We start from the raw sequence: 18,501 nt of genomic DNA, 5'->3' as shown, positions 1-18,501 counted from the left end.
GTTGGGTGGTACAATAATGCTTTGGCCTTCATTCCCTCTTGGGGAAGTCAATTCCTACCCAGTCCATATCCACTAACTACTCACTCAAGCTAAGAATCTTGTTACCTAAGCCAGGGAGATGAATTGCTTTAAAAAAAATCTGATTCTCAAGAATATAATGAGCAGTTTGCATTTCCTTCACCTGAGAGCTGATTGAGCTCTGCTCCATACACTATGTTGCCTCCCTGCAGGCCCAGGATCTCAGATGGAGATGGTGGAGTGCTGCTGAGTGCATGTAAGAGAAAATGTGTATTGATTTCTTCTTCCTCATAAAGAAGCAGGGAGCCCTGAAGCTGTGCAGGACAAGTGGTCGTCTTTGCAGCATTTCAGATTCCACACAACAAGAGACCCACACTAAAAAGGTTCAATCCACACCATCTCAGAAGCCCACAGTGGAGCTGGGCACAGGAACAATACTCCATGGGGATCATTACTATGGGTCCTTCACAATGGATCTCTCTGATACAAGTGTGGTCTACAAACTCTTCAACTGTCTTTGATTATTAAAGCTTTCAGTTCTATTTACCTTTTAAGTAGAGGTGCCCAGAGGGTAAAGGAGTTAATGTTTATAAAATGTTCTGTTCCCTAGAGAAGACCAAGGTGTGGTGGTCAGCACTCATTCCAGAACTCATTTCCAGGACAATCAAGAATAGCATCCCAATGAAAACACCGTTCTTTTTCCTTGAAATTTGTACTCAAAGTTACATACCTGGTCAAACAGTCTTGTAATCAACAGAGCAGCCCATCTGGTGCTGCAGTAGGGCCCCACAAAGCTCTGTTTTACTTTGTCTCTTCTAGAAAGGGGCCATCAGGAACTCAGTTATGAACATCAAAGAAGATAGGGCCAGGGGACAACATAAAATGTAGCTGGTAGAGGTGTTCACTTCTTGTTAATCATCTGTGCAAAATTATTTTCACAGGAGTCACCTAAGTACAAAGTGGTAAAGAACCACAAAAATCCTCAGAGGGAGGAGAGGACCCAGGAGGACTCAGACCCAGATGATTCTAGCCAGCCCTTTCCGGATCTGCTCCTTATGTGGCCCTGGCTAAGGGTCTTTGTCAGCTCTTCAGCTTTCTCACCAGTCCTCTGTCAGACAGCAAAAGACAGAAACCTCCACCACCCATGTTCAGGGAATTGATGTACAAATAAACTTCTTGGTATATCATATAAACTAGCACAAATTTAAAGCTGGGGAAAAGAAATTTTAAAAAGTAGACCTGGAGGTAATTCTAAAAAATTTCTACAGGAATCTATCTGCATATTGGCTGTGGGTATAAACTTGCAGTCACTTGTGCCTGTGACAGGTAAGAAGAGTAGGAATGAATGGAGAGACAGGTCACAGTTTTTAAGGGCTCACAAGATTAACTATTCTAGGGCCAAACTGTGGTGCATGAATGTAATAATATTACTGCACTATAGGAAGTGATGGATATGAAGAATATAGGGAAGTCTGGGAAGAGTTACATAAACTGATGGAAAACAGAGGGGGTGGACGAGGGAATAAGCATTTAGAGAGGATATGGGGGTAGGGCACTAACTCAGTAGGACAGAGGGTACAAACATAGTAGGTCCTCTCTACTATGTTCCAGGCACTGTGCTAATAAGTAAGCGCTTGACAAACATCTCATTTTTAGTAAAGTGGAACAAAAAGCCAGGAAAATGACATACAAGATGACTGCCACCATGTAAATGGGGGAAAAAAGGAAACTAAATGCTAATTATAATGATCAAAGCTGGTCCTGAAGAAAAAAGAGAAAACCTCCATTAACAGAGAGATGGGAGGTTATAGTAGTGAAACATTCCATTCCCTATCAGACTCAGTGGTTATTTTTGTTTTTCACTTTCACTTCTCATCTTTGTTATGGAGAATGGTTCCCTGGGTGGAAAAGGAGGAGAAACTGAATATTTGGAATTGAAGGTGTGCAAGTAGAAGACAGAAACAAAAATTAGTAATAAATAAATAAATAAATAAAATCCTTGCTTCATTTTTTTTTTTTTTTGCTTTTTGGAAGGGGGAAGGTAGGGCAACTGAGGTTAAGTGACTTGCCCAAGTCACTAGTTTTTTGTGTTTAGTATCTGAGGCCGCATTTGAACTCAGGTCCTCCTGACTCCAGGGCTGGTGCTCTATTTACTGTGCCACCTAGCTGCCCCCCTTGCTTCATTCTTTTTTTTTTTTTGCTTTTTGGAGGGCAATAGGGGTTAAGTGACTTGCCCAAGGTCACATGGCTAATTTTGGGGGTTTTTTTGTTGTTAAGTGTCTGAGGCTGGATTTGAACTCAGGTCCTCCTGACTCCAGGGCCAGTGCTCTATTCACTGTGCCACTTAGCCGGCCCCACCCCTGCTTCATTCTTAAAAATTTATAAGTTAAGAAAAGGGCATTATTTCCATCTTATGGAGTAGGAAGCTAAGCTGTAGAAAGATGACATTACTTCAGATCATAGAATTTAGATCCTGAAGGTCCCTTAAATGTCATCTATTCTAACTCCTCATTTTATAGGTGAGACAATAGGGTGAGAAACAGGATCTAGCACATAGCAGACACTTAGTAAATGCTTGTTGAAGACCAAGACTACCCAAGCTCACCTGGGTAGTTAAGTGGTCAGACCCCAGGTCCTTCGACTCCAAGTCCAGGGTTCTCTCGACCCCACCACAATGTCTCCACTTGCTCATGGTCATACAGCAACTTACCGAGAAGAACATGATAAATACTCAAGAATTCTGAATTGATACTCCTCAAGTTATCACAGAATGCTGAGCTCCACGGGAAAAGGCTATAACATACTATGTAAATAATATACATGCCAAAGAAATGCTAAATAATAAGGCCAGATGCAACTGGAATTCAAACTATATTATTTCAAATTTAAGAGCATAGAAATTTGATGACACCTAATGCTATAAGATTATAGCTTGAAATAGAAGCCTCCTCAGCATCTGCCTTACAAAGTTGGTATTTTTAGCAAGAAAATAATATAGTAAGACAGTCATATATGTCTTGTGAAAACTGAGCAGAATTAGGCATTTCAAAATCTGAGTTTTATCCCTAGTTTTGTGACCTTGAATAAGACCTTTGCCAATTCATGTACCTCAATTTCACTGTTAAAAAGATTCAGAGTACCTAACTACCACAAAAACCTGGGGTATTCTAAGGACAGAGTGCCATAAACTTTAATCAACCACTAAGAAGGAAATGAGAATGAAGGGAAAGAAGAAAAATCACTTTCACAGACTTCTAAGACAGCAAAATTATGTCAAGACAAAGGCAAATAAGACTCTAGAACCATTCCTAACTTCAGCTGCTGCAGGTGCCAGCACCCTTAGGCTGGTGGCGCTATATATATACCTACCAGAATCCCCAAGGAAACCGTAAAGCAGCAGAGGTCTGCTGGGCGCTCTGGCCACTTCCCCCATCTCCAGGGGTCCATGACTTCCGACTCCTTCCCCTAGATGCCCAGCACTCTCCTATTTCCCCTCAGTCCCCAAATACTGGGCCATTTCCTCTCCCTTCTCCAAAGTGCCTCAGCCCGTTCATCCCTTTTCCAGTAAAAATCCCTTTTCGATCAGAGCCCTACTTGTTAAGCAGCTAGTGAGATAGGGTCAGGGTTAGTTAGCTTACTCCTTCACATGGCTCAGAGTCAACATGTTTTGCATACAAGTCCCACGATACAAGTTTATTTTGTTTAACCTTTTTTTCCCCTTTAGGTAATGATGAAGTCTATTTTTATTTAGAAAAATCCAACCTATTTCAGTACTTTAAAAGGATCAAAACAGAGCTCCAATTGGTGACCCTTCTAAAAAGACAGAGGGGATACCACTCCAGAAACTCAGGGATGAAAACCCAGTAGAGATATTACAGTGGATCTGGGTTCAAATCCCACTTCAGAGGCTATGTCACCTGAGGCAAGATGTTTAACCTCTGTCTCAATTTCCTCATCTGGAGTGGTTTGTCATTTCCTTCTCCAGCTTATTTTACAGATGAGGAATTGAGGCAAACATGATGAATATAGCTAACATTTATAATAATAGCAATATCTAACAATCATATAGTGCTTAGCATGTGACAAACACTGTACTACTCTCTTTTTTTTGCTTTTTTGGAGGGGCAATTGGGGTTGAGTGACTTGCCCAAGGTCACACGGCTAGTAAGCATTGTCTCAGGCCATATTTGAACTCAGGTCCTCCTGATTCCAGGGCTAGTGCTCTATTCACTGTACCACCTAGCCACCCTGTACTACTCTCTTTACAAATATTATCTCACTTGACCAGCCCCAACGTCCCTGAGGTTAGTGTTACTATTATACCCATTTTACAGATGAGGAAACTAAGGCAGAGGTTAAATGACAGGTCCAGGGTCACAGGGCTAGTAAGTATCTGAGGCTGCATTTGAATCCAGGTCTTCCTGACTCCAGATCTGGTACTCTATCCACTATTCCACTTAACTGCCCCTACTACCTGGGACAGTTCTACTTTTTTTCCACAGAAACCTTTTATCACATATAAACCTCTAAATGATGAAAAGTCTGAAGGATATACTTTTGAGTGGGGAGGGGAGAATTTTCCCTGTGATACTCTCTCTTGTCCAATCCCTACAATTTAGGATAGTTTGGTTACAGGTATATGCCACTGGGGAAAGGCTGGAACAAGGGATAGGACACTTGTAAAACTAAACGCTCTCAAAAACAAATGAGATATTTGTAAAGTGCTTAGTACAGTGCCTGGCATATAGCAGGTGCTTAATAAAGATCTAGTCAAGATCTGGTTAACTTAGGTTCATGATGTCTACTCTAAATTAAGGACAAACCCCTTAGTCTTTCCCTTCCCTTGCTGCAAATGAAAGAATTAGGATTAATAGGGTATCTGTAAATTATTGCTAATTCCTAAAGTGTGTGTGTGTGTGTGTGTGTGTGTGTGTGTGTGTGTGTATGTGAGAGAGAGAGAAAAAAATACTATTTCCTTGCAATATGCCAAGCACACCAATATAAATGACCAGGAGAAATGAGCCAGTTAACATAACAAAAGTAAGAAATACAGACACTTATCTGCTTCTTTGTTAGAGAGATTTAGAAGGTCGTCAGGATGTTGGGATCCTCAGAATCCCCTGGGAAGGATTTATTAGGGCAAATTGTCAAGAATCACACAGAATGCACAGGTAGTCTGCATCACTGAGAGAAATATTGTCATAGATCTTTCAGGGTCTCAAAGAACTACAAGCAAGACAGTGAGATGGAGGCTAGCAATACAAAGATGAGAAATGACAGTCACTGCCCTTGAGGAGTTACAATCTAATCAAAGGAAATAAGGTGTCTATAAGTAAGTATGATACAAGGTAGGTGATCAAGAGCAAAGCACAGATGCATGGGGACCAGATGCCCGGGCCTCATGAAGGGTGGCATCTGAGCTAAGCTTTCAAAGAAGAAAGGCTCTTCCTTGAAGATGAAGGCATAGAAAGAATAGTCTAAGTGTGGGAGATGGCTTGGACAAAGAAGAAAATTCAAAGTCCCCTGAGGAACTGCTGGGACAATGGCTGAAGAAATGAAGGTTTCGCTTTATTATTAGAAGGACCATTTTGAAAAAGTGCTTTTTTCTGTCCTGGATCCACAGTGTTCACTAAAACATCTTTTTCAGCCCACTTTCTGGTGGCCACCAGGGCTCCAACTTTTACATGCAACTTCTTTGGGACTGTACAGTGACCAATCATGTATGGAAAAAAACCAAAATGAAACAATAAAAATACTCTTTTTTCAATATCTCCCTCAAGTTTCAGTTTGCACTCGACAGTATCTCCTTTGTCCTTCCCGACATTACCAGTGAACAGGCCCCTGTGCCTCCCATTTCTGTGCTGGATGCCATCTTTAATGATGATGTATGGGGGTCCTTTCCTACAGCACTGCTGGGGGGTCAAACATGTGACACTGTCAGCCCATGTATCAACAAGCAAATTATAAACTGTGTCAATCCGAGTTAATGCAAAGCTGTAATCCTCTTTAACAAGAGATCAAATCAGTGCCATGAGTTATGTTCATTCTGTAATCTGATAAGAAGGAGAGGGAACCTCTAATAAAAGAGTAATGAGAGCTCTTAATGATGCTGCTAAAAGGTAGCACCAGTTAAAATATTACTCTTGTCCCCTGCTGATTAAATCAATGTTGCATATTTGCCCAGACTTGTTTCACCTGTCAGAATAACCTGTGTCTTCTTGGGAGATAAGAAGCCTCAGAGAAAACATCTGTGTCTTTAAAGGCCCCCTGCTTACAAGTTTGACACCATCCAGTGGTGACAGAGGATGTGCCACCCAGTACATCTTGGGTTACTGGATGATGAACTCCGTACTTTCACAAACTATATCAAAATATCATTTCACCACTGGCTAGGGTCAATTTCTATTAAATAACAAAGGAGATGGAGATGGCAAGTGGTAGTAAAGCTAGTTACAGCACTCCCTCATCTTATGTGAGGCAAGTATCCACAACAAAGTGGTAAAATACACCAAGGTTTAAGGTGCACAACCACACATAAAATGGTAAGCCAAAGATAAATTGCCTGCAAAAATCCTATTATTCCAAGGCACAACGAGAACAACGTGGCAGTGATGTTGACGAAGCACTTTACAAGGCTGGATTCTATGTGTACATTTCTTTTCTAAAACTCAAGATGTAAAACAACAATGCATTTGGTGCTAGTGCTTAGCATTAAAGAATCCTTTCCTGGGTCTTCTATAATGCAATATTTGGAAGGGGCATGTCAGAGTGTTAGTCCATTTTGCTTAAACTGAATGAGTTCAAATTCTTTATGGGAGGACCTCTTAAACAGAATAAATTTCAGTTTGTAAAGGTCTTTGCAAAAGGATGGTGTATTATGCACCTTATGATACCTCAAGATTCAAAATGAGACATGCATTTCTGGACGTGGCCAATGTGGAAATTTGTTTTGCTTGGCTCTGCATTATTTGTTATAAGGCTTTCATTTTTCTTTCTTTTTTTTCTCTTCTCAATGGGAATAGAGAGAAAATAAATGCTTGCGAGGGTGGAGTCAAAGACAAGAGTTTTTGCCTCCCAATAATTCTCCTCCATGAAAACCTAGAAAATGTACCAGACCAAATTCTAATCTGGAAAGCCAATAAAAAGTCACACTGAGTCACTTTTCCAGTACCGAGAAGCTTAGGAAGACAAAGAGGTCTGCAAACACTAGGGTAGGGACTAGCCAGGAGTGAAGCACAGCAGCAGGGGTGGTACAGGAGCAAGCACTGCTACAGAGATCCCAGGAGACCCCTGAGCCGGCACTGAGAGGAAGAAGGCATGCTGTGTGGCAGACCTGATACCCATCACTCAGTTCCAGAGTGGAGAGGACCACAAGGAAGTGCAAGGTCCTAGCTGAGTACTGAGTACACAACAAGTTCCAGAAACTTAGCTGTGTGACTGAGGCCAGAAGCAGAGAGGTGACTCAGTTCACAACTCAGTCACAAGAGTTCCTACGGTGACACAGAAGCTCAAGATACAAACACAGAAGAGGAAAATGACTTGAAAACATCAATAAGCAAAGCCTCAAAGAAAAATGCAAACTGGACACAATCCTAATAAGAATTCACAAAAAGAGTTAGAGGGAGAGATTTTAAAAAATCATTTAGAAAAAGGAAATAAGAGCAATAGAAGTGGGAAAATGAGAGCTAACAAAAAGTGTTATGAAAAGAGAATTAACATATTGGTAGAAGAGCTATCAAACCTTACTAAGAAAAATATCTACTTAAAAATTAGAACTTGGAGTGGCCAGGTGGCACAGTGAATAGAGCACTGACCCTGGAGCCTGGAGGACCTGAGTTCAAATCCGGCCTCAGACACTTAACACAAAAAACTAGCCGTGTGACCTTGGGCAAGTCACTTAAACCCAATTGCCCTATCTTCCCCCCTCCAAAAAAAAAAAACACTTAGAACTGGCCAAATGGAAGCTAATGACTGTAAAAGATATAAAGAAATAATCAGGGGCGGCTAGGTAGCACAGTGAGTAAGACACCGGCCCCAGAGTCGGGATGACCTGGGATCGAATCCAGGCTCAGATACTCAGCACCACACCCAGAAATAACTGGCTGTGTAACCTTGAGCAAGTTACTTAACCCCGATTGCTTAGGGGTGGCCAGGTGGCTCAGCGAGTAAGACCTTTAAGGGAAAAAAAGAAATTCTTATTAAATGAAAGAAATTTTTTTAAACTCCAAAGGATTACATGTTCACAAATGACTATTACCATAATCTAAGTTTCAGAAGAATAGGATAGTAGAAGAGCACATATGTTATAATCTTACTTTTAATCCTTAAACTACAACTGGGTAACTTCTAGCATGGAAGACAATTTTCACTGGCACATAAGCAAATTGTCCCTAACTAGCTCTTCCTCCCTGCCACTGCTGCCAATCTTGTGTAAGAGGCAGCAAGCAGAGAATTGCCTTTTTGCTTGAAGGCTGAGGCCAGTAAGCAGGTACTCAGACTCTCCTATTTCTAAAGTGAATACCACCAGACCTCGAATCCTTTCTACCCTGTACCAACATACTTTCACTTCCTCTTCTTGCCTCCCAGCAGGCTAAATAGAGAGGAACTGGCACTTTAGTAGACTTCTAAAGATATGTCAAAGAATATATGAAAAAAATCATCTGATCGTTTCCTGGCCACAAAGCTTCTCCTGGTAACAACTACTACTACAACAAAAATAGCAGCAGCAGTAGCAGCCACATTTACATGTGTTGAGATCTGTAAAAGGTTTTCCTCATCCCCATTAAATAGATTCGGACACAGAGACTCAGAAAGTTTAAATAACTTTCCTAGTCATATAATAAACATCAAGATCTTCTGATGAGTGATCTTCCCACTAGCCCATCCTACCTCCCTGGTACTGCAGAGCTACACAAGTAAAGGATGGCTTCTTGACTTTTACTTTATACTCTCACTGGTTTGTCTGACGGACACCCTTTTTTCCCACTCCTCCTGGTTCTTAGCATCTGTACAGTCTACTCTGTCCTACAATGTCTTGAATAAATTTAGAAATAACTTCAATGCTAAGAAAAGTAAGCCCAAAACCTCAGCAGCCCTAATACCCTTCTTCCTCCAGAGTCAAGTGACTGTAAAGTATTCAAGAAATGTAATAACCAACCTAATAACCAACAGAGTAGTAGAAAGTCCCTAGAGAGAATCTCTGTAAACAAAATGTCAAAGAGGCTCTCCTCTTTAGTCCACTGATAACTCTGTGTCTCTGTAGGCTCACCTGATGAAGTTTCCATTTGTGAAGAAGATTCTGAAGGGCAAACAAAGGCTCCTTTGGGATGCCAAGAAAGACGAAGATCATACGGAAAGTCAAGCCAAGCATGTGAACATCTAGAACGATGGTAGCAGTGACTGCTGCTTTCAGAGAGGTTCCATCCTCTTTTGGGTCCCTTGGGCATAAGAGTAGTGAGCACAGATGCACAGCAGAACACGGCCACCAAATGGCTTTTATGTTTGAGCAGCATGTCCAAAGTTGCATGAGTCACACATATTCTTTATTACAAAAAAAGGACACCTCCAGAATGTAAAGCTAACTAAAATTAACAACCAGTGTACACCTTGGAAAAGAAGGCTTAGTTAGGGAATTTGGTAATCAAATTGGGCTACTGTGCACATGATAAGAGAAAGGACAAAGTTTTAATACAAGAGTTAAAGAGAAAAATTCCAATGGTGAAGACAAAGGGCAAACTGAGTTATTAGTAAAAATGAATCACATTAAACTACCTACACATACTCACATATGGCTATTCACAATAGAAATTCCCAGAATTTAAGACAAGCCTAATGTGGCAGCTTGCACATAGTGAAACTCAATTATGCATTTATTAAATGAATGACAATTAAATTATTAGTTTAGCCACTCAAAAGACATGAAGTACTTTGCTAACTCTAATGGGCAGAAATAAGACCAATTCAAGGGAGCTGAGAGTACCGGGTGAGGCCTTAAGAGAAAGCAGAAGCTGTCAGGGTTGGTTGAGAGGAAAAGGTTTACCAGAGAGACATGACTGAAAAAGTCCACTAGGTGCTAGAAACTAATATGTAATGAAATACAGGGACTCTTTCTTTCACTACATGCCCAGGGGAAGAAATATCAAGAAAGCCTAGTACCGTGTATATGTTAGTATTTCCCAGAGTTTCTTCTTTCCCATCGAGATAGTCAACAAGAACGACATGTTCCAACAGCACCTGAAGGTTTGCAAAACACCCTCAGAACAACCTGGTGCTGTAGGTAGCACAAGCATCCTTATTCCCCTCTGACAGATGCAGTTAGAGACTTGCCTCTCTATGAGCACCCAGCTAGTAAGTATCTGAAATAGCTTCAAAGTCAGTGAGGCCTCTGTCTCTATCTCTCCCTCCCCTGAGGTCAAATGCAGGGTTTTCACTTTCTACTGTATCAGGCTGCCTTCTGATGATGGCACTGATATTTCAACCTAAATTGGATCCAAGTAGGGCACTTCAACGGAATAAGGTCCCCATCTCTCAGGTTTGGTAGTAGGCAATGTCACAAACAATTCCTACTCAACAGGGCCTAGGATGGATTGGAAGAGATGCAGCATAGTATGATAGAAAGAACACTAACATGGGAGTCAGTGGATCAGGATTTGAATTCCGGCCCTGCCCCTAACTCCTTCCCTCCCCTTGCTGTGCCTCTGCACGAGGGATTCCACTTCTCTGGACCTCAGTTTCCTCATCTGTAAAATGAAGAGGCTGAATTAGGTCATCTCCAAAAGTCCCTTCCAGCTTTAAATCTATGAGGATCCTGTGATAGTGGAGCTGAGGAGTTCTTCACACAGAAACAAAGAAAGGCTTTTTACCAATTGCTTTTCTCCAGAGATAAATCCATACTGTCAATGAAAGTTGTGGTACTGCTCTACTGCCAGGCCAAGGAGCTCTCCGGCTCTTCTTCAGAGCATTCTGGCCAGCTCCTGAAGGCCACACAGCACATACACAATCAGATCTCTGCCAATCTGGCTGAGCTGTGATGTGGCTGTGAACGCATGCCATTGCATCCTTCAGAGACATGATGGAAATGAGGTGTAGTTTGGTGGAACTCCACACACAGAAGTTCCCTGGCTACAATTAATCATCATAAAACAAGGCTTTTACAAAATCTCTTAATTGTGACTGGATAAATCAGTGAAAACGATGTGGCTAACTAGCAATTAGTCCCCATTCAAGGGCCATAACCTTGTTTCCATAAAGACTGTACATCAGAGAATTGTTTCTAAAACTCATTGCCAAATACTGGAAAGCTTATTTCCATGGTAAAGCTGTGCCCAAGAAAAACCTGACTAAAAGCAGTAGAAATAAAATTTTAACATGGTCCTAAAAGTACTACTAACGTCACTGTTTAAATCTAAGAGAGTTTGGTTTTAAGTTTCACATTATTTTGTTGCTACTCTTTATTACTACTTGGTAATTAGTGTTGACATCATTCAGAATGCCCTCTATGGCAAAGTAATGTCATGTGAGAAAGAGGGAATGTTTTCTATCAGCGTGAATCACTGAGTCCTAAATCAGGCTAAACTACTGGTATCACCTGAGGAAATGTAGTGAAGAAGAAAGGTCTGCCAGCCTGCCACTTACTAGCTGTGTGACTCTGGGCAGAGACAGAACCTCTCTGAGCATTATTTTCCTCATCTGTGAAACAGAGATGTTCCTACCTGCATTATTTAACTAAGAGCACTGTTGTGAAGCAAGCACTCTGTAAATCATAAATGGGAGAGATTATTATGGATATATCACTCTCTGAGACCTTCACAGACAGACTGGGGTATCTGTGTTGCTCTTCAGTTTTTATGACATAAGATCAACAATGATTAGAAGCTAGTCATATAGGTGCTCTTTTACAGGGCTCATATGAAGTCACAGTGAAGTCAGAGGAAGGTAAAGTCCACTCAGAACCGTCCCTGGGCAAAGGAATACTGATTGTGGACCTAAGGCTCTAGAAAAAGTCAAATGCTTGTGCTCTCCAAACAGCTAATAAGACTCTCCAAAAACCCACAGAGAACTAGCTTTTTCAGGACGTAACGGAAGGAGATGCAGCTGAATCTTCTGGAGCAGTTGCAGTAGTATACCATGTACACATATACCTCAACTTAAAAAATAAAATCCAGGTTTGGAAAAAAAACTTGGCCTAACTATCTGTAATTATAAAAAATGGTTTTATCTATCACTTGGGAAGTACTTTCCAAAATAAGAAATGATGAAGGGTGGGGCGGCTAGGTGGCACAGTGAATAGAGCACCAGCCCTGGTATCAGGAGGACCTGAGTTCAAATCTGGCCTCAGACACTTAACACAAAAACTAGCTTGGTGACCTTGGGCAAGTCACTTAACCCCAACTGCCCTCCAAAAAGCAAAAAAAAAGAAAAAAAAGAAATGATGAAAGGGGTGGCTAGGTGGTGCAGTGAATAAAGCACTGGCCCTGGAGTCAGGAAGACCTGAATTCAAATCCCGCCTCAGATACTTAACACAAAAACTAGCCGTGTGACCTTGGGCAAGTCACTTAACCCCAACTGCCCTCCAAAAAGCAAAAAAAAAAAAAAAAAAAAAAAAGAAAAGAAATGATGAAGACAATTTCTTTCAAGTTCCATGACTTCTAGAACGGTGAGTGAAGCCCAAACATGGCCTGAAGCCAATATCTATGACTCCACAACCTTTTCCTTTGTCCTAGTGATGAGTTCTATTGTTCTGGGACTAGTGGATTGAAGGTACAAAAGCCCCAGTAGCAGCCCAGGTTTATGGAAATTCCCAAGTTAGTTTTATAGTAATTACAAGAATGAGGGTTCAACTAGATTGCATGAAGAGATGTGACGCAAGGACCCCTTGCTATGATGCCAATGACAAATGGTTAATTGATAAGAAGAAATGGAGAGGGCGACAGGCTATAGAACAGGTCAATATCAGACTGTCATGAAGCTATTTGAGACACATAATTAATCTATTACTCACCTGGCATCATCATTCATTGTAGTGTGGTCAATAGGTGCCATGAAGCTCAGCAGCTTGCTAAGGACATGATACCTAAATAAAATAGGAAACAAACAGGCAGCACATTAGTAACTATTAACACAGAAAAGGAAATACATGAACTAAGAGACTCCAGTACTGATCATGGGACCATCTGGCCTGGTGGTAAAACAGGGGATAACTGACAGTCACTTATTATTCATAACTATAATTGCCCCCTTTTCCCTAACACTACAGGGAAAAAGTCAGATAACAGCATGTTACAGGTGACAGAGGTTCAACAACGACACATTCATTTTTACCTCAGCCCCCCCAAAGTAGCTCCATTTGTGTCCTTGAGCAGTACACGATATTCTTAATCTTGGCAAAAGATGATCTAATTTCTCCTTTTCCTTCATCTGGATCGTTTTTAGCACCATCACCAATAAGGCCACCTACTGACAATATTTTAGAACTAATGCCACAGCTCACCAGCAGGGCTGGCTGGCTTAGCAAAGGCATTCAAGCATCCCGAAGTACCTACCACCTGAGCTCTACCTCACTAGTCCCACGGGGGTCAGTATCATGAAAAAATAATTTATCATTACTTCTACCCTTAAAAACTTGAGAACAGAAGAAAAACTACATGGTTACATATACAAAATTCTGAATACAAATAAAAACCTAAACAACTTACGCATGACAAGGACAAATACATTCTCCAAATGGGTTTCTGAACCATGCCCACCTGCCTACCAACTTGGCCTCCTCACTATTGAAAATTTTGGAAAAAATCCTGGAGTTCACTCTGAACTTTTGCTTCATCTTGCCCGAAACTAAGCCTCCACCTCACTTCTTCCTACTGTCTTCAACCATGCTCCCTGTACTCCAGACACCATCCCTACCTCTTCTTCCCTAGAAACTCGGACCCCAAGAATTATCCTTAGCTCTGATAGATGAACCTTTGCCTTATCATGTCTTTTGTCAAGCCTCTCCCTTGTTACACAGTAAGCTGTCTTCTATGTGCCAACCCTGTTCCACAACTTTTAGTTCCCCTTCATGTAGAATATTCTCGCATTAGAATGTAAACTCCTTGAAGACAGGAATTATTTTGCTTACTTATATTGTCATCCTCAATACCCAGAACACAGCAAGCACTTAGTAAATGTGCTATCTATTTATCTATTAAATGAACATATTCCTGTGACTAGAGTCCTTAGCTAGTCACCCAAACTTTATATTTCCTGAAAAGATATCACTTTAAAATCACTTCACTATGCCTTTGTTTTCTCCATCTGCAGAACCGCTAAAATATTTAAAAATATTAGAAGATAAATTTGAAGAAAACTGCCCAAAATAAAATAACCTTTTATCCACCAACAAAGTATTTTAACGAGCTTTTAACATTTAACACATTTAACTCAAAAAGGAGATCAAAAAGGAGCCAAAGGAAATCATAAATGTTCACAAAATGCTACACTGTCTCCTCACCCCAATAGTTCATAAGGATTGTAAACTAGTAGAGATAAAAAGTAAAATACAAAATAAGTCCAGTGAAAAGGGATAAGACTTTCCCAAGAATGAAATTCTGAAATGGAAGGAAAGGGCAATATTTCTAAAGCCATCAACATGACTACACATGAAAAACCAATAAACTCAGATTCAAGAAAGACACCAAGAGAAGATGAAAATAGGAGGGTAGATGAAAGTGAATATAAAAAAATAAAGGTCTACTCAGGATGTCAGGAAGTTTAAAGCTCAGAAGGAATTAAAATTGGTCATAAATATTTTGGATAACAAAAAGGGGTGTTTTGTTCTGTTTTGTAAAGCAACACTCAAGGCAAGTGGAAAAACAAAGGCCTGGGTGTCATTGGTGCCCAACAGAAGGCAGCAGCATAGATCAGTTCCCATCTTACTTCATTTTCTCTACCATGGATAGAACAAAAATGGTTAACTGCAGAGAATCTGAAACTCAAGATAAGTGAGAACCCAAGAGAACAAAACAAGTTTAAGTCATGAGGCCAGCACAAACAATATGCCTGGGAATTAAGGTATTTGTCCAAGTAAAGAAGATGAAAGAATTTGTTGATGTGACCATTGGTCACATCTCTATAGGTGATATTTGAAAAACTGAGGAAGACCATAGCAGTGCTTTAGAATAGGAGATAAGCAAATGCTCAAACTTTTCAAAAAGAAAGATGAATGTGGATTCTTCAAAATAAAGGCTGATGAACGTGGCTTTGATACCTGGCTAAGGAGTCAGGAATACAGAGAACATTATTAAAGGCATAGTTTGGGAGCACTTAGAAAGGAAAATGGTCATCAGTACAAAAATGCGTGACCTCACTAGGAATGAGTTATGCCAAATTAACCTCATACTGGATGGTAGGTTTGAGGAACATTATAAATATTACATACCTAGATTGCATCAAGATATATGACACAAAGTCTCCTAAGACATCCTTATGGATATGATGAAGGGGTAATTTTTTTTCCAATTAGCAAAAATCCACCTTCATTCCTTCCTGCCCCTATACCCCATCCCCAATGAGAAAGAAAAGAAAAAATCCTTGTTACAAACATGTATAGTTAAGCAAAACAACACACATTTCTGAACTGGTCATTAAAAAAAAAAAGCCTCATTTTTCACTGACTCTTTCATCTCTCTCCTGAGAAGTATGTTTTGTTAACTGAATCCTCTGGAATTATAATTGGTCATTATGCTAATCAAGAGTTCCTAAGTCTTTCAAAATTGTTTGTCTTTATCATATTATCATCACTGTATAAACTGTTTTCCTGGTTCTGCCCATTTTATTCTGTTTATCATCAGTTTATACAAATCTTTCTAGGTTTCTCTAAGACCATCCCTTTCATCACTTCTTACAGCACATATATACGATATATTCCATCACATATACATATATACATATATTCCATCACATATACAGAATATATTCCATTATATTCATATGCCATAACTTGTTCAGTTGTTTCCCAATTCTAATCACAACCCCCCCCTCAGTTTTCAATTCTTTGTCATTGCAAAAAGTTATATTTTTGTACATCCTTTAGAGTTTATTTTGCTTAAGATTAGCCTCTCCTTTAACATGCCCTCCAATTCCCCCTTCTCCCCTTTCCCTCCTATTTCCCTGTTGAATGAAATATATTTTTATACCCAACTCTGTATATATTCTTTCCTCCTTTGACCAGTTCAGAAAAGAGTGAAGTTTAAGTGTCAGTTGCTCCTCTACTCCTTACCCTTCCTCTTTGTATGCAGAGATTTCTACTCTGATCATGGGGGATGATTTTCCCTAACTTTCCTCTCATTCTCACCCAAAGTGTATTCCTCTTTCCCTTCCTTCCCATTCTTTTTTAAATATCATCAAGACATAATAGAACTCTTCCAGGTCTTTTGTCTACATAAGACTCCCTTCTATGACCCCCTGATGATAGGGTTCAGAGGTGACACATACACCATCTTCTCATTTTAGGATGTAAGGAATCTTTGTTTAGTCCTTTATGATAGTTTGTTCATGTTTACCTTTTAATGTTTCTCTTGACTCCTGTGTTTGCACTTCAAAATTTCTGAACAGCTTTGGTACTTTCATCACGAATGCCTAGAATCCTGTTTCATTAAAGACCTGATTTTTCCCCCTGCAGCATTAGACTTCATTTTTCTGGATAAGTTATTCTTGGTTGTAAGTCTATATCCTTTGTTTTCTGGAATACTGTGTTCTAAGCTCTCTTATTCTAAGCTGGCTGCAATAGGTTTTTTGGGGATATTGGCTATAATTTAGTTCCTAGAAGTTTTCATTTGGGATTTTCTTTCAAGGGGTAACCAGTGGAGATTCTTTTTTCCATTCCTATACTCTACCCAAACTAGGCCTTTTATTCTGCATCTAAAACCTCTTCTTGTCTTGATGCACAGCCTCTCTCTGCACTGGAATGTTGCTCTATTTGGTATACTCCTGATCAGACTCCACCCCTCAGTAGCTGCAGACTGTATTCCTATACTGATTTGGGTTGGGGAAATGACTCATTCTGATTTCTCTTCTTAGATTTCCCTATCAGGATTCAATCTGTGTATTTTTTAGATCTGGTTGTATGGGGATGGGGAGATGGGTTGGAAGAGAAGGAAGGAGCTCACTATATACTTCTTCCTTCTACTCTGCCTGAGTTAGGCAGACTTTCAGAACTAGCTTAATGACTAGACCCAAAAGAGTGATAACTCATGATAGGTCAATGTCAATTTAAACAAGCAAGAAGGTAGAGACTTCAATTATAGTCTCCCTCTTCTTTTGTCAGTATCAGTAGTCTTAGAAGTTAGTTTTGTGACTTACCAGAGAAAATTTATCATCTAGTGGTCAAACATCTATATAGATAGTCCTCTCTGAATTTAGCTAGGCTGCTCCTCAGAGGACATTATAGGGCCCATATTGGAAAACTTTTCAGGTTGATAGAATTCACCAGATTTTGTGTCCTACCAGCATAGCCTCTAAGAACTAAAGATAATTTCTATGCCAAATGATAGCAGAAAAGGCCATTAGTTCAGGACCTATATTATGAGAAATATGACACTTCATTAATAGAAACGGAGTGTCCATAACAAGGAAAGTGATACTCCCACCATACTCTGCCCTTAGGCAGACCATATCTTGAAAATTATGGGTATTTCAGAAGTAATGAAAGCATGTCCAGGACACTTACTAGGAGAGACAACTAGAAACAATATCATAAAATGATCAGTTGAAGAAACTAGGAATATTTAGCTTGAGAAAGAGAACCTTAGGAGGAAGATAAAGTATATTTTGAGACTTGAAGGCCTACCATGTGGACAAGGAGTTAGTCTTGTTCTCCTAGGTTCTTGAGGTAAAACTGGGATTATTAATGTGTGTGTAAAGGGAATAGAGCTAGGGAGAGAGAGGGAAGGGAAGAAGAGGAGGTAAGAGGTAAAAAGATACTAGGAAAAATTTCCTAATAATTAGGGCTATTCAAAAATAGAATATGCTACTTCAATAGGTAGTGAGTACCCCTGTTCCTGAAAGTATTCAAGGAGAGGCTGGATGATCTCATCAAGACTTTGGAGAGATTTTTGCTTTGGGAATGGGGTTGGACACAATGACTGCTGAGGTACCCTCAGTTCTGAGATGGTATTATTAAAGATTTGAGAATAATTCACTCATAATGTTGCGATCATGACAAGATTCACTTATGTATGACACTGACAGAAAAAATATTGTCAATAATTTTCATTGTTGCCAGGCAACAAAGTAATTCTTCCTGTTTTTAAGAATCTCCTGTGTACATTCCTAAGATTTTCTGCCAAGTTTGACTCTACTGATTCCACTGACCTCCCACATAACCTCATTCAAACTCAAGATTTAAACAGACAGCTTCCTACAAAACAAACCCATCACAAACCATGAACACAACTAGGATTCTTCTGACATCAATCTACATTCTTAAGGGTCTTAGTTCATTCTAAA

General features: G+C 40.0%; 1 protein-coding gene across 1 annotated transcript in view; it reads right to left on the bottom strand.

Annotated features, from left to right (window-relative positions):
• AATF (apoptosis antagonizing transcription factor) overlaps positions 1–18,501 on the bottom strand; it is a 107,273-nt gene that overhangs the window by 14,031 nt on the left and 74,741 nt on the right. The window contains exon 11 of the mRNA XM_069078118.1: positions 13,019–13,090. Coding sequence (XP_068934219.1) covers positions 13,019–13,090 — 72 coding nt within the window. The remainder of the gene's footprint in view (positions 1–13,018; positions 13,091–18,501) is intronic.

Source organism: Petaurus breviceps, unplaced genomic scaffold (genome assembly GCF_028583685.1).
Source record: "Petaurus breviceps papuanus isolate PSGF00001 unplaced genomic scaffold, PetGlider_PUasm1.0 91023, whole genome shotgun sequence".
Lineage (NCBI taxonomy): Eukaryota > Metazoa > Chordata > Mammalia > Diprotodontia > Petauridae > Petaurus > Petaurus breviceps.
Note: the sequence above shows the minus strand (reverse complement) of the source record. Positions and strands in the feature narration are given on the sequence as shown.